Source organism: Azolla caroliniana, unplaced genomic scaffold, assembly GCF_043228905.1.
Source record: "Azolla caroliniana isolate FFs.n. ecotype wild unplaced genomic scaffold, voAzoCaro1.0.p SCAF_3, whole genome shotgun sequence".
Lineage (NCBI taxonomy): Eukaryota > Viridiplantae > Streptophyta > Polypodiopsida > Salviniales > Salviniaceae > Azolla > Azolla caroliniana.
Window position 1 is genome coordinate 9,610,598 of NW_028230438.1, and position 11,681 is coordinate 9,622,278.

The 11,681-nt window shown below is 37.9% G+C and overlaps 1 protein-coding gene across 3 annotated transcripts; it reads right to left on the minus strand.

The window, feature by feature from the left end:
* Positions 1–4,803: 4,803 nt before the first annotated feature.
* Positions 4,804–11,470, minus strand: OVA4 (Nucleotidylyl transferase superfamily protein). 3 transcript variants are annotated; one of them, XM_087316551.1, is made up of 15 exons: positions 11,319–11,470; positions 11,044–11,229; positions 10,142–10,229; positions 9,019–9,060; positions 8,820–8,909; positions 7,929–8,051; positions 7,374–7,445; positions 7,165–7,277; positions 6,909–6,930; positions 6,710–6,775; positions 6,561–6,617; positions 6,417–6,463; positions 6,237–6,318; positions 5,436–5,525; positions 4,804–5,270 (listed from the first exon to the last, which is right to left on the minus strand). In XM_087316551.1, exons 1-15 carry the CDS (start codon positions 11,384–11,386, stop codon positions 5,124–5,126), a joined length of 1,293 nt encoding a protein of 430 aa, XP_087172677.1. In that variant the 5' UTR covers positions 11,387–11,470; the 3' UTR covers positions 4,804–5,123. The 3 variants fall into 3 exon arrangements, with proteins under 3 accessions (XP_087172677.1, XP_087172679.1, XP_087172678.1); XM_087316553.1 differs by having other exon boundaries at positions 11,044–11,217; positions 11,319–11,461; XM_087316552.1 differs by having other exon boundaries at positions 11,044–11,220; positions 11,319–11,461.
* Between the last annotated feature and the right edge of the window lie 211 nt (positions 11,471–11,681).

Sequence of the window (11,681 nt, forward strand, 5' to 3'; positions counted from 1 at the left end):
GGTTTTCTGAAGTATGAATTACGGATTCCTTGGAGAAAGAAAGAACTGAAAGAATCTGTGATGGTGTGGAGGTGGAGGTGGAAAAAGGAGAGAAGAGAGTGCGATGGGCGATGGGCGATGGGCGATTGGCGATGGGCGATTGGCAATTGTCGATGGGCGATTGGCGATGGCGAGAGACGTGCAGAGAACGTCGAAGGGGGATGGAGGAGAGAAGGGGAGGGGGGTCATGAGGGTCTTGTGTGTGTGTGGCGATGGCGATGGCGATGGTGGGTCCACTCAAAAAGAAACAAACCAGAAAGAAGAAGAACAAGAAGAAGAGCTTCTGTGTGTGTGTGTGTGTGTGTGTGTCTCTCTCTCTCTCTATGTGTGTGTGTGTGTGTGTTTCTCTCTCTCTATGTGTGTGTGTGTCTCTCTCTCTCTCTCTATGTGTGTGTGTGTCTCTCTCTCTCTCTCTCTATGTGTGTGTGTGTGTGTTTCTCTCTCTCTCTATGTGTGTGTGTGTGTGTGTCTCTCTCTCTCTATGTGTGTGTGTGTGTGTCTCTCTCTCTCTATGTGTATGTGTGTGTCTTTGGTCGAGACCCATCGCCACGACCCGCGACGCCACCATGTGATCTCGAGAACCTTCCGCCCGCTGTCTCTACCTCCCATGTGCTGCTTGACTCGGCAAATACCAATACATAACACGACATATACATCCCCCATCGGTCGATCCGTCCATACAGATATATGTCACATGCGTGTCGATAGATCACGCATTACATTACCCTCTTCTGCCCTTCGCTTGCATGCGGCCTCCCTCAAGCCTTTTTGTATACTACTGTGCATCGCTTGATTCAGTAGTATTGCAGGCTTCAATTGGTGGTAGTCATGCATGCTTGAAGCTGATATCATACAATGTGGGGCTTGAATCGAGAACTCGGTGACAAAGTAACATCAAGAGCTAGGGATAACATGATGCATGCACACAACCTGATCTTATAGGATCACATTCTCGTAGTAATATAACAATAGGCATGCAAACCATTTGAATACATCAAGGGCTTGACGTACTACGTAGAGTAATGAAGTTATATGAGGATCAAAGATAAGAAAACATGTTGATGACATATTATCCTCAGACGTCAAGTATGGCATGTTTGTTTAGAAGTGAGTCATTTTTACATAATGTGCATGGAATTGAGTATGTCTGATTCATAGTGTGCCGAAAACAAATTCATATGTGTTCTAAGGCAACACATTGTAACAAAGTGTGATGCTCTTGAACTTGTTTGAGCAAAATAGGCATAGTCAGCGAGTCTCCTAACTTGTGCCCCAACATCTTGTCTCACCTTGAACAGAATGCGAGCTAAGTAAGTCGTATGGAAGCAATGGCATGAACGACGAACAAAACAATGGGCTCCAACATGTATTGCTGAGTGTGGCTTCCCCATTTTGGAGAAGATGATGGTTTTGTAGTTTGATGCAACATATTTAATATAATGTGAAATGTGAGTCTCCACATGTTTTCCTAGGCATAATGAGGGCATTATGAAGCAAATGTGACACATCCCCATTACGAAGGGGGGTGGAGGAGACAAGGGGAGGGGGGTCATGAGGGTCTTGTGTGTGTGGCGATGGCGATGGCGGGTCCACTAAAAGAAACAAACCCGAAAGAAGAAGAAGAAGAAGAGCTTTTTTTTGTGTTATGTGTGTGTGTGTGTGTGTGTGTGTGCGTCTCTCTCTCTCTCTCTCTCTATGTGTGTGTATGTGTTTCTCTCTCTCTCTATGTGTGTGTGTCTCTCTCTCTAGATGTATTCTTACCACATGCACTAAGGGTTGCCATTGGACAACTTAGAATATCATCTCACCAACTTTAGATTGAGAATGGTCGTACTAATGGAGTCCCGAGGGAGGAAAGAATATGTAGGTTATGCCACATAGAGATAGAGGATGAGTATCACTTTACATGCAAGTGTCCAACCTACGCCGAGATAAGGGCAAAATACCAAGACATACTTGGTTCCTCTCTCACCCTCCCCAAACTATTAGATACTCTAGATATAAAGAAATTAGGCAAATACATTCTAGAGCTAAAACACAGAGAGAATACGTTACAAAATGTTGACAATAATGTTGGTAATGTTCACCAACATGTAACAAATGAAGTTTTTCGGGAACAGGGGGAGACAACGAATGTCGACACACCTGCACCACTCAACCTTTCCCTTGATGAGGCAGAAAACGAAAGAAGAATCAGACGTCCTCGAGTGTTGGGTTTCAAAGCAACTCGACCTGGTGTAGAAGCAATAATGAAAATAAGGGAACGCGAGCTACACCGCCTAGAAGCCATGGCTAGGGCACTCTCTACATTGGGACCACAGGCCACACCCACACCAAAACCCTTTGACCTCCCACTTCTTTTCGAGAGGCTTGGGTGGAAATAAAATTAGGCTTAGTGTAAAGTCACTTCCTTTATCGAGTATACCACGTTTTGTACACTACTAGAACTCTTTTAGCTTAAGTTCTATTTTTACTTTATTTTATTTTAGTTATGATGACTGGATAAATACTCATTTTGCTGTAAACCAATTGTCTCATGGGCCAAATTTGGCCTTAGAAGACATTAATATATCTTTCTCTCTCTCTCTATCTCTCTCTCTCTCTATGTGTGTGTGTGTGTGTGTGTGTGTGTGTGTCTTTGGTCGAGACCCTTTGCTATGACACGAGACGCCACCATGTGATCTCGAGAACATTCCGTCTGCCGTCTCTACCTCCCATGTGCTACTTGACTCGGCACATACCAATACCTAACACGACCTATACAGCCCCCATCGGTCAATCCATCCGTACAGATATGTCACATGCGTGTCGATAGATCACACATTACATTACTCTCTTTTGCCTTTCGCTTGCATGCGGCCTCCCTCAAGCCTTTTTGTATACTACTGTGCATAGCTTGATTCAGTAGTATTGTGGGCTTCAATTGGTGGTAGTCATGCATGCTTGAAGCTGATATCATACAATGTGGGGCTTGAATCGAGAACTCGGTGACAAAGTAACATCAAGAGCTAGGGATAACATGATGCATGCACACAACCTGATCTTATAGGATCACATTCTCGTAGTAATATAACAATAGGCATGCAAACCATTTGAATACATCAACGGCTTGACGTACTACGTAGAGTAATGAAGTTATATGAGGATCAAAGATAAGAAAACATGTTGATGACATATAATCCTCAGACGTCAAGTATGGCATGTTTGTTTAGAAGTGAGTCATTTTTACATAATGTGCATGGAATTGAGTATGTTTGATTCAGAGGGTGCCGAAAACAAATTCATATGTGTTCTAAGGCAACACATTGTAACAAAGTGTGATGCTCTTGAACTTGTTTGAGCAAAATAGGCATAGTCAACGAGTCTCCTAACTTGTGCCCCAACATCTTGTCTCACCTTGAACAGAATATGAGCTAAGTAAGTCGTATGGAAGCAATGGCATGAATGGCGAACAAAACAATGGGCTCTAACATGTCTTGTTGAGTGTGACTTCCCCATTTTGGAGAAGACAATGGTTTTGTAGTTTGGTGCAACATATTTAATATAATGTGAAATGTGAGTCTCCACATGTTTTCCTAGGCATATTGAGGGCATTACGAAGCAAATGTGTTGCATCCCATTTTCCAAAACATTTCTTTATAAATTGGTTTAATGTGCTTATTGAATACTCTTACTTGCTTCCCATTCACTTCTAGGAAGTCAATGTGTGGTTCAACTTTCATGGTCATGATCTAAATGGGAAATGATCCAATATCATGTAGGGGAATGTATAACACTTGTAGTTTGGCTTTAAGAAAATTCATAAAGAGAGCACTTCGACCTTTTTTTGAATAGTTAAGGATGTATTGTCCTCTGATCTGAGATTATGATATAAACAACCCAAGTGAAGCATATACCACTATGGTGAAATCGGGAGGCATATTACTCTTACAAAGTAGTGCTAGAGAATCTCAATTCAAATATGAGGTGATGGAATTCCATAAACCTTCAATTGATATTTGCAGTAAGTGAGTGAGTTTGTCTACTTTCTCCATCTCAAACAAGAATGAAATCCTCATTAATTCAATTTAAAGAGATATTTTATCTACCCCCCACTTTGAGATTAAGGTACGGGGGACAAGGACATTCTCAATTGTCCAACCCAATTACCTTCATGTCCTTCTCTAGGAGATTGAGGATACTTCTATTGTTTCACTTCATCTTCAACTTGTATGTCATCTTGACTGTGTCTCAAATGGTTTTTCAAGATAGTTATTCTCAACAACAAGAACATTTCATTTTCAATTCTCCGTTGTAAGTGCTCACAACTTGTCACCTTGATTGTTGATGGTATATTGTAAAGAAATCAAGTGACTCAAAATCATTGTTTCTATTATTAGTGATGTTGCATTGGGATCAAGAGTCTTTGTTGACTTAAGCTCATTTTATATGTATTACCAGTCTTTGCTGCCCCCTTAAATGGCAACCATTTTCCATTTTATTATTAGTGATGTTGCATTGAGTTCAAGAACCTTTGGTGACCTACACTCATTTCCGTTGCATTGCCAAACTTTCAATAGTCCCCTTAATAGTGTTGGCCATGCCAGAATCAAACTCTATAGGTAGAGATTCTAAATTTCCTTTTCTTAGATCATGCTATAAAATATAGATAAAAAATCATAACTTTTCTTGCTCAAATTTGATAGAGCTTTTAGTATAATAAGGTAAGACACAAGTAGGCCAAAGAGAGAGCAGCGATGAGGTGAATATATATCCTGTCTCACATATATAAAGCTCATGTCTTTTTATTTATCATGAAAAGTAGGTCCTCTTTTGTCCAGCTTATCATTTTATGAGATTTTCAAATAGTGGCTGCGACTTCAGGAATTGAATAATACAACAATACATTTTTCATGCGAAAAATGGTGGCAAATATCTCTTCATTTACCGCGGCAATCAAAATAGAAACAAGAAAGAACCATCAGCAAAAAAAAAAAATTGGAATATGAACGTCTCAAAGACCATCTATGATACCTAATCCATGGAAATATAATCTTTTCAACATTTCCTTTAAACCACATGTCTTTTGCTCATATGATTTGATATCAAGCAATCGGTCTCCTTGGCAGGAACCCCATCGCTTGAAAGGCATTAGATAATGTAACTTGGGCGATCTCATTTGCTTTAGCCCCTCCATCTGCTAAGATGGAATCGATGTACAGGGGATCTGCAATAATTTCAGCATATCGTTTCTGCACAAACAGTACATATGTACACGTATATACATAAAGACATACATGATTAGGTTAGTTTAATCCAAAAAAAGGTGTAGTATCACTTAAAAATCTTCCTATATATGATAAGATCGACATATCTAAATACGAACATAACAAATATATAACAAGTTCTTTATTAACCTGAATTGGTTCTAAATGTGCTACCAAAGCATCCGTCAAAAGTGGTTTGAATTGCCCCCAGCTCAATCCACCGCATTCCTCCAGAACTTCCTGTATTTATTCAAGTGAAGTTAACCAAGAATGTTTTGGAGTTGTTTGTATCTGAAACTTAAATTGTAACACAAGCAAGCTATTACCACAATATGAAAGCATTGTCATCAATCTGTTCATTCGAAATTATTAGAATTATTCATTAAATATATACATGTGTATGTACTGATAAAGTTCACACGGTTTATACTCTCCATGTCATGGGTTACATTCATCATAAACAGCATTCATGCATTTTACATACATTAAACCAGACTTTTCACTTGAATCAGAAGGAAACTTTCTTCTCTGCTCTGGCTTCAATTTTCAGAGATGACTGATGCTGAGGTCAGCCAAACAATGATGCCTGAGGTTTTATGGCCAAAGACTGATGCTTCTTCATCTAGAGTCTTTAGGCATGTTTTACATGGAAATACTTACAAAGAAGTTTGAAATTCTTAAGCATATTTATTTAGAAAACTTTGTCCAAAGGCTATATTTGGTCTTCCCTTCACATTAATATGGCTTCTCTGTTCTTCTATAGTTTCCAGACGCCTTGGATACTAATGGGATATACATGGAGAAATAACATTATCAAGACAATGATCAATGAGTAGCTGGATAACTTCTTGTTTTAGCACCTCATTTCTTCTTAATGACTTAGATTGATGGAACACTTTGAAGGGAACTGCATTATTTTATTTATTTAAGAAAGCAAAAATTTCAATGAACCTCTCTTGTTTTTCCTGTCACTACTTGATAGACGGAAAGGAGATTGTTACATTCAGGCCTTTCTGGATTGTCGAACTCCATACTGATTGATCCAAGAAAAAGCAACATTGAGAAAATGAATCCATAAAGTAATTGAGAGAAATATAGAAACATCTGAGACATATTAGTATTACAACATACCCAGTAATAGAGTCAGTTTTACATCGTTTTATTTTGGTCGATATAGCCTGAAAAGTTTGCAACAATGTTTAAAAGTTTAACGATCAGAAATAAATTAATGATGCAATCATTAACTGAAAGATAAACCTCTTAGGTTGTAAATACATCTGCGTTATCCAATAAATTAATTCGTGATTGATCTGATATTGCTGACTTCGACATCTGTAACATAAAAATGACAAAAGGCAAAGAATTACAGGTACAAATCGGTGCAGAAATGACCAAGGGAGTATACGGCATTTGAATCTACTTACTTTTGCTGTCCCATCAGTTAAGGACATCACTCTTGCAGCTGTAGGAGGAATTAATGCCTCTGGTACCTGTATCGTCGTTACCAACAAAATAGCAGATTTAATACTTATATTCTCAACCAAAAACTTTCATCATTCCCTTGACATTTACTAATGGAAAGTGGCACCATAATCAGTAAATTTGCTTCCTTCAAACTTTCACCTTGAAAATTTTTCCTCCACGCCTGTGCAAAAAGCAGGATTCATATTAGAGATCTCCGGAGTAACAAACTAAAGGAAGCATCTCCATGATAGTTCTTAAATGACAACTTTAAATGCAACATGCACCACATAAACAAAAACAAGGAGACTCAGCGCATTGGATAAGCTAAAATGATCACAATGCTAAACAATGAATAAAGGTCATGACCATGAAATATGGACTTAATTAAGCGTTTCCATAGAGAACTGAAACTTACCCACCAAGTTTCTTCCACTTTCTACCCCCATAAAGATTGTTAAATCTGTCTGCAATATCACGAGTTAGCTCCAGGTGTTGGCGCTGGTCCTCACCTACTGGAACAAGATCGCACTAGCAAAGGATAGCAAATGTACAATGGATGAGATTTTAGAAACCAGAAACAATGCGCTATTTCATGGATTAAAAACTAAAAGCATGCACATCAACCTGATAAAGAAGAATGTCAGAGGCCATCAACACAGGATACATCAGAAGTCCGCTTCCAACATTATCATCACCCTGATTTGAGTTGCAGGTGAGCATCATACTAAGTCAAAACAACCAAATAATTTCATTTGCACAAAGAAGAACCTTCAAATGTAGCCTCAGATGTTTTTTTAGGTATCATGACATTTCAAGTTAGAATTTCTGTAACTTAATAGCTCGTAGGGAAAAACTCTAAAATACTTGATTTTTCTTTGTTTCCCCAAATGCCCCTGATTTTTCATTACTCCACAAGCACCCCTGGTCAACCCCCGAAAGAGAAATTATGCAAATTATTTGAGCTATTATGGTAAATTCATCATCTTTCTCTCAATTATATGGGCTTTTTCTCTAAGTCAGGGTTTGCAAAAAGGGCATTTGTTAAATAATGAAAACTCATGGGCATTGGGGGAAAAATGGATATTTCATAGTTTCGCCCTAACTTATATTAAATTTGTATACTGATTAAAATAGGTCACATCAATAGGATGAACATGCTGAGAAACTGTTTAGACATACCGCCTTTATGGATTTCTCTTTGAACTGAATCATTCTTTTCAACCATCCAATGGGTGTTATGCAACTAAGTAGCCATGTAAGTTCAGCATGAGCCGCAATTTGTGATTGAAGAAATATAGAAGCCTGACATGAAAATAAATAGATCAAAAGAGTTTTTATATAAGAGAAAATTTAGACTAGTATGAAAATTGGTGCTTGTATGGGAGAGAAATTGCTCAATGGTTACAGGCTCTTGCCTAAAACCTGGATGCCTATTCTTAGGGCTAAATAAACTTCTGTGGTCAAGTTAAATATATTTAGCACTTTGTGTGTGTGTGGAAACTATATGTCACTCAATACTGGATTAAAATAATGAGCCAACTGAAAGAATGGCTCACTGAGCATTCGCCCTTGCCATTCCACTAGAGAGGCAATTTCCAACACAAAGTGGCCAAAAATATCTTCTAGAATAAGATCAACTGCGTCTATCTATGGTTCTCTATATATATTAAAATTTTACAAGTTACGCTGCACCTACGTCAATGTGAATGACATGAGTACAGATGGAATGGTTTCATCCAAGCTACACATGATTAAGTTGATCACCACAAACAATTAATAATTTGTACGACATCAGAAAAATGAAGCAAACAAAGCATTTGGAAAAAAAGAAGAGGAGCATACATAAACATAAACTAGGACTGAAATCCTAAACTCTTGGGTGCCCAATGCAAGTGCATGTATAGCCTGGAAGAGGTATAATTCATGTGCTTATATCAGAGGAAGGGTGAAAAATCCAAGTTCTTATGACATGGTTAGATGTGACAGATGCCATGTACCTACCATATAACCCTCAAAAAAGGTTCTGGACAAATACAATCTGATACCACACATTTAGATAATTGTACAAACCTTTGTTGGATCAATTCCACATGCAATGTACATAGCTGCAGTATTCTTAGATGCTTTAGCTAGCTCCTCAGGATCATGTTGCAGTGTTATCTGTGAAGACAGAAAACAATCACTGCAAGGTTCCATCGGATGAAACAAACTTCGCAATCTTGTAAAAAAGGGTATAAATCAAAGGGACATGAAATCCTTGCTTTCTTACCGCATGTAAATCTACGATAAAAAACATGGTATTGTATAGCTCCTGCAGGAACAAGTAAGTAAAAACAGTAGAATAACTGGTAAACCAATCACTTCTAATAACTGTTCTTAGATATTGAGAAAGTTTAAAATAAAAATTCACCACTGCAAATTACAATATAGGCACCACAATTAACAAAAAAACATTAGCCGATAGAAACAACAGGCAACAAGTAACAACAAAAACATTAGCACAATTAACTCCTGCAGGAATAACAAGCAAGTAAAAACATTAAAAGAACCAAGTAAACCAATTGCCTCTAACAGCTGTTCTTAGATATTGAGAGAGTTTAAAACAAAAATTCACCACTGCAAATTACAATATAGGCATCACAATTAACAAAAAAACATTAGCCAATAGATCAGGAAATCATGAACTCTGAAAAAGTAAACAACAATATGATCACATGTAGCACATGCAACTCCCTAGGTTATTGAAAATCTATCATCTTGAGAAAGGAAGATTGTTAGATGTTCTATTGATTTAGACTGTTCCTATGTTTTTGTTGAGGATAAATTACCATAGCATACTCACCCTCAGACTCCAAAGACAGGCATGCATCTAAAAGGTACACAGGATAGTGTCAACATATGCTGCCTTGACAGCACATAGTATTTTCCTATATGCGACTTTCTTGCCCACTGTCTGTCCTCTCTAAGATATAAGTGATTCCTTATTTAGAGGCGATGAATGGCAGGAGATTCATAGATAGATTAATACAAGTATTGGCACACTTAAGAAAGCTAAAATAGACCATGAATCCGATATACTGTCATAACTACAATATGCATACCATCCATAAAAAAAAGCAAACTGAGAACTTGACGAGTAAAAAAAAAAAGCCTCGATCTAGTATCCGAAAATGGACAATAGAGTATGAAAAGAAACACAACTGAGAAGATGAAGAAACTGAAGAGGTAAGTTCACTCTTTCTGATATTTTGTTCATACATGATATTACTATTGTTCCTTTTACCAACCAATGCATCATCCGTTGATTCTCCTACAATATGGAATATCCTATGCAAACACTCTCTATTAAAATTTACAGATTGTAAACAAGACTTGAGAGCATGAAATTATACCTGTAATGATACCCATGTTTTAATCGCACCAAGATAATTTCCCAAGTGGATTGAACCTGTTGGTTGGACACCTGAAATGACCTTCTTCCTGAAAACCAACAAAACGCATGTTGTGTGAAGAGGCATAGGTAAGGTAATAAACTGGATTTGAAACTTGCATTGAGACATAGTAGACAGTGGACATTCACCAAGGAGGTAGAAGCAGCAATTGTAAATCATAAACCTACGACTAATCTTTAATCATTTTGTACACAAATTTACCAGATATGATTTTCTTAGATGAATGTTTTGTTGGAATTATATCGTCAAGCTTAGGTTGTTGACGGTTTGCTTTGATTTTCAAGAGGTCTTGTCACATGAACTTTTCAGATACGACTTGCAAGAACTATATAGTTATGTATTTGAAGCTTCCGTGAAGCTAAATTGCCTTTGAATTAGTAATCAGCCCAGATAAGTTCGGTTCAGTTTTGGTTATGACAAACACGAACCGAAACCACCTAGTCTTTAAACTGTGGTTGAACAGAATTCCTACTTTGAATGTATCTTTGTTAAGAAACTTTGTGTTAATCTTGTTGCAAGAGTTCCATACGATGCACAAACTTGTCAATGCCTACTTCCTGTGTTAACTTCCATGATGAAAAAACAATCACAAGCTCCAAGTATCTGGTTCCCATTATTATAGCACGATGAGACCTTTAGACATTAGACAATAACCCCAACCATAAAAGTGATACGTTTCAGTGAAAAGAAGGATATTAAACAATGAAACTAGTTGTGAAGTACATCTTTCGAGTTATTATTCACAATGGTAAGTTGACAATTATGCCATAAACAATATGAATGACGATGATGATAACTATAATTATGCTTGAGAATCTTAAATTGAGATTGATAAAACCTACTTGACTTTGAGAAGGATTGTTGGTGACTCTTCAGAATAGTCAGAAACATTCAATGTCGTCTCCGAAGAAGAATTGGTCGATGAACAGAGAGTTCTACAGGGATGGAGAAAATCCATCCCGCTTTTTCTTCTTCTTCTGTTTGGAGCCCATTTATAAACTGATCCAAAGCATTGCCTTCTAGGGTTTCTGCAAGGAAGGATACAGCAAGAGATTAGAAAGAAAAAGACCCAATGTTTCTTCTCCTTAGAAGAGAAAAACCCATGACATTCACTTACGCAGAGGTTGCACCGGATGCAAGACGACAGGAAGCCGAAGCCAAAGCCAAGGCCATAGCCATAGCCATGGACAGCCAAGCTTTTCTTCAAATGACCCTTTTCTTTTTATCTAGCTTTCAGTCTTTTCTTCTAAAGTTTTAGAACAAAATGAAAGTGGGCAAAGATTGTGTGTGCCCAATTTAACTATCATTTTCCTCTTCTTGTGGCGAGGCGAGACCAGGTAGCAAATATATATGTGGGGAGGCAAGGGGCGGCGGGAGATTTAGGCCGAGACTTGTAGTTAAGTAATTGTGTCAGTCAGTCAATCCAACTGAAGCTAAATGGAAATATGTATGTGTGGGGGATTCAGGCCGAGACTTATAG

Coding starts and splice junctions, on each gene's coding strand:
- OVA4 (XM_087316551.1), bottom strand. CDS start 11,386: ATGGCTATGGCTATGGCCTTGGCTTTGGCTTCGGCTTCCTGTCGTCTT. Junction 11,230..11,318: donor GCATCCGGTGCAACCTCTGC/GTAAGTGAATGT, acceptor CCTTCCTTGCAG/AAACCCTAGAAGGCAATGCT. Junction 6,464..6,560: donor ATTTATTGGATAACGCAGAT/GTATTTACAACC, acceptor CAAACTTTTCAG/GCTATATCGACCAAAATAAA.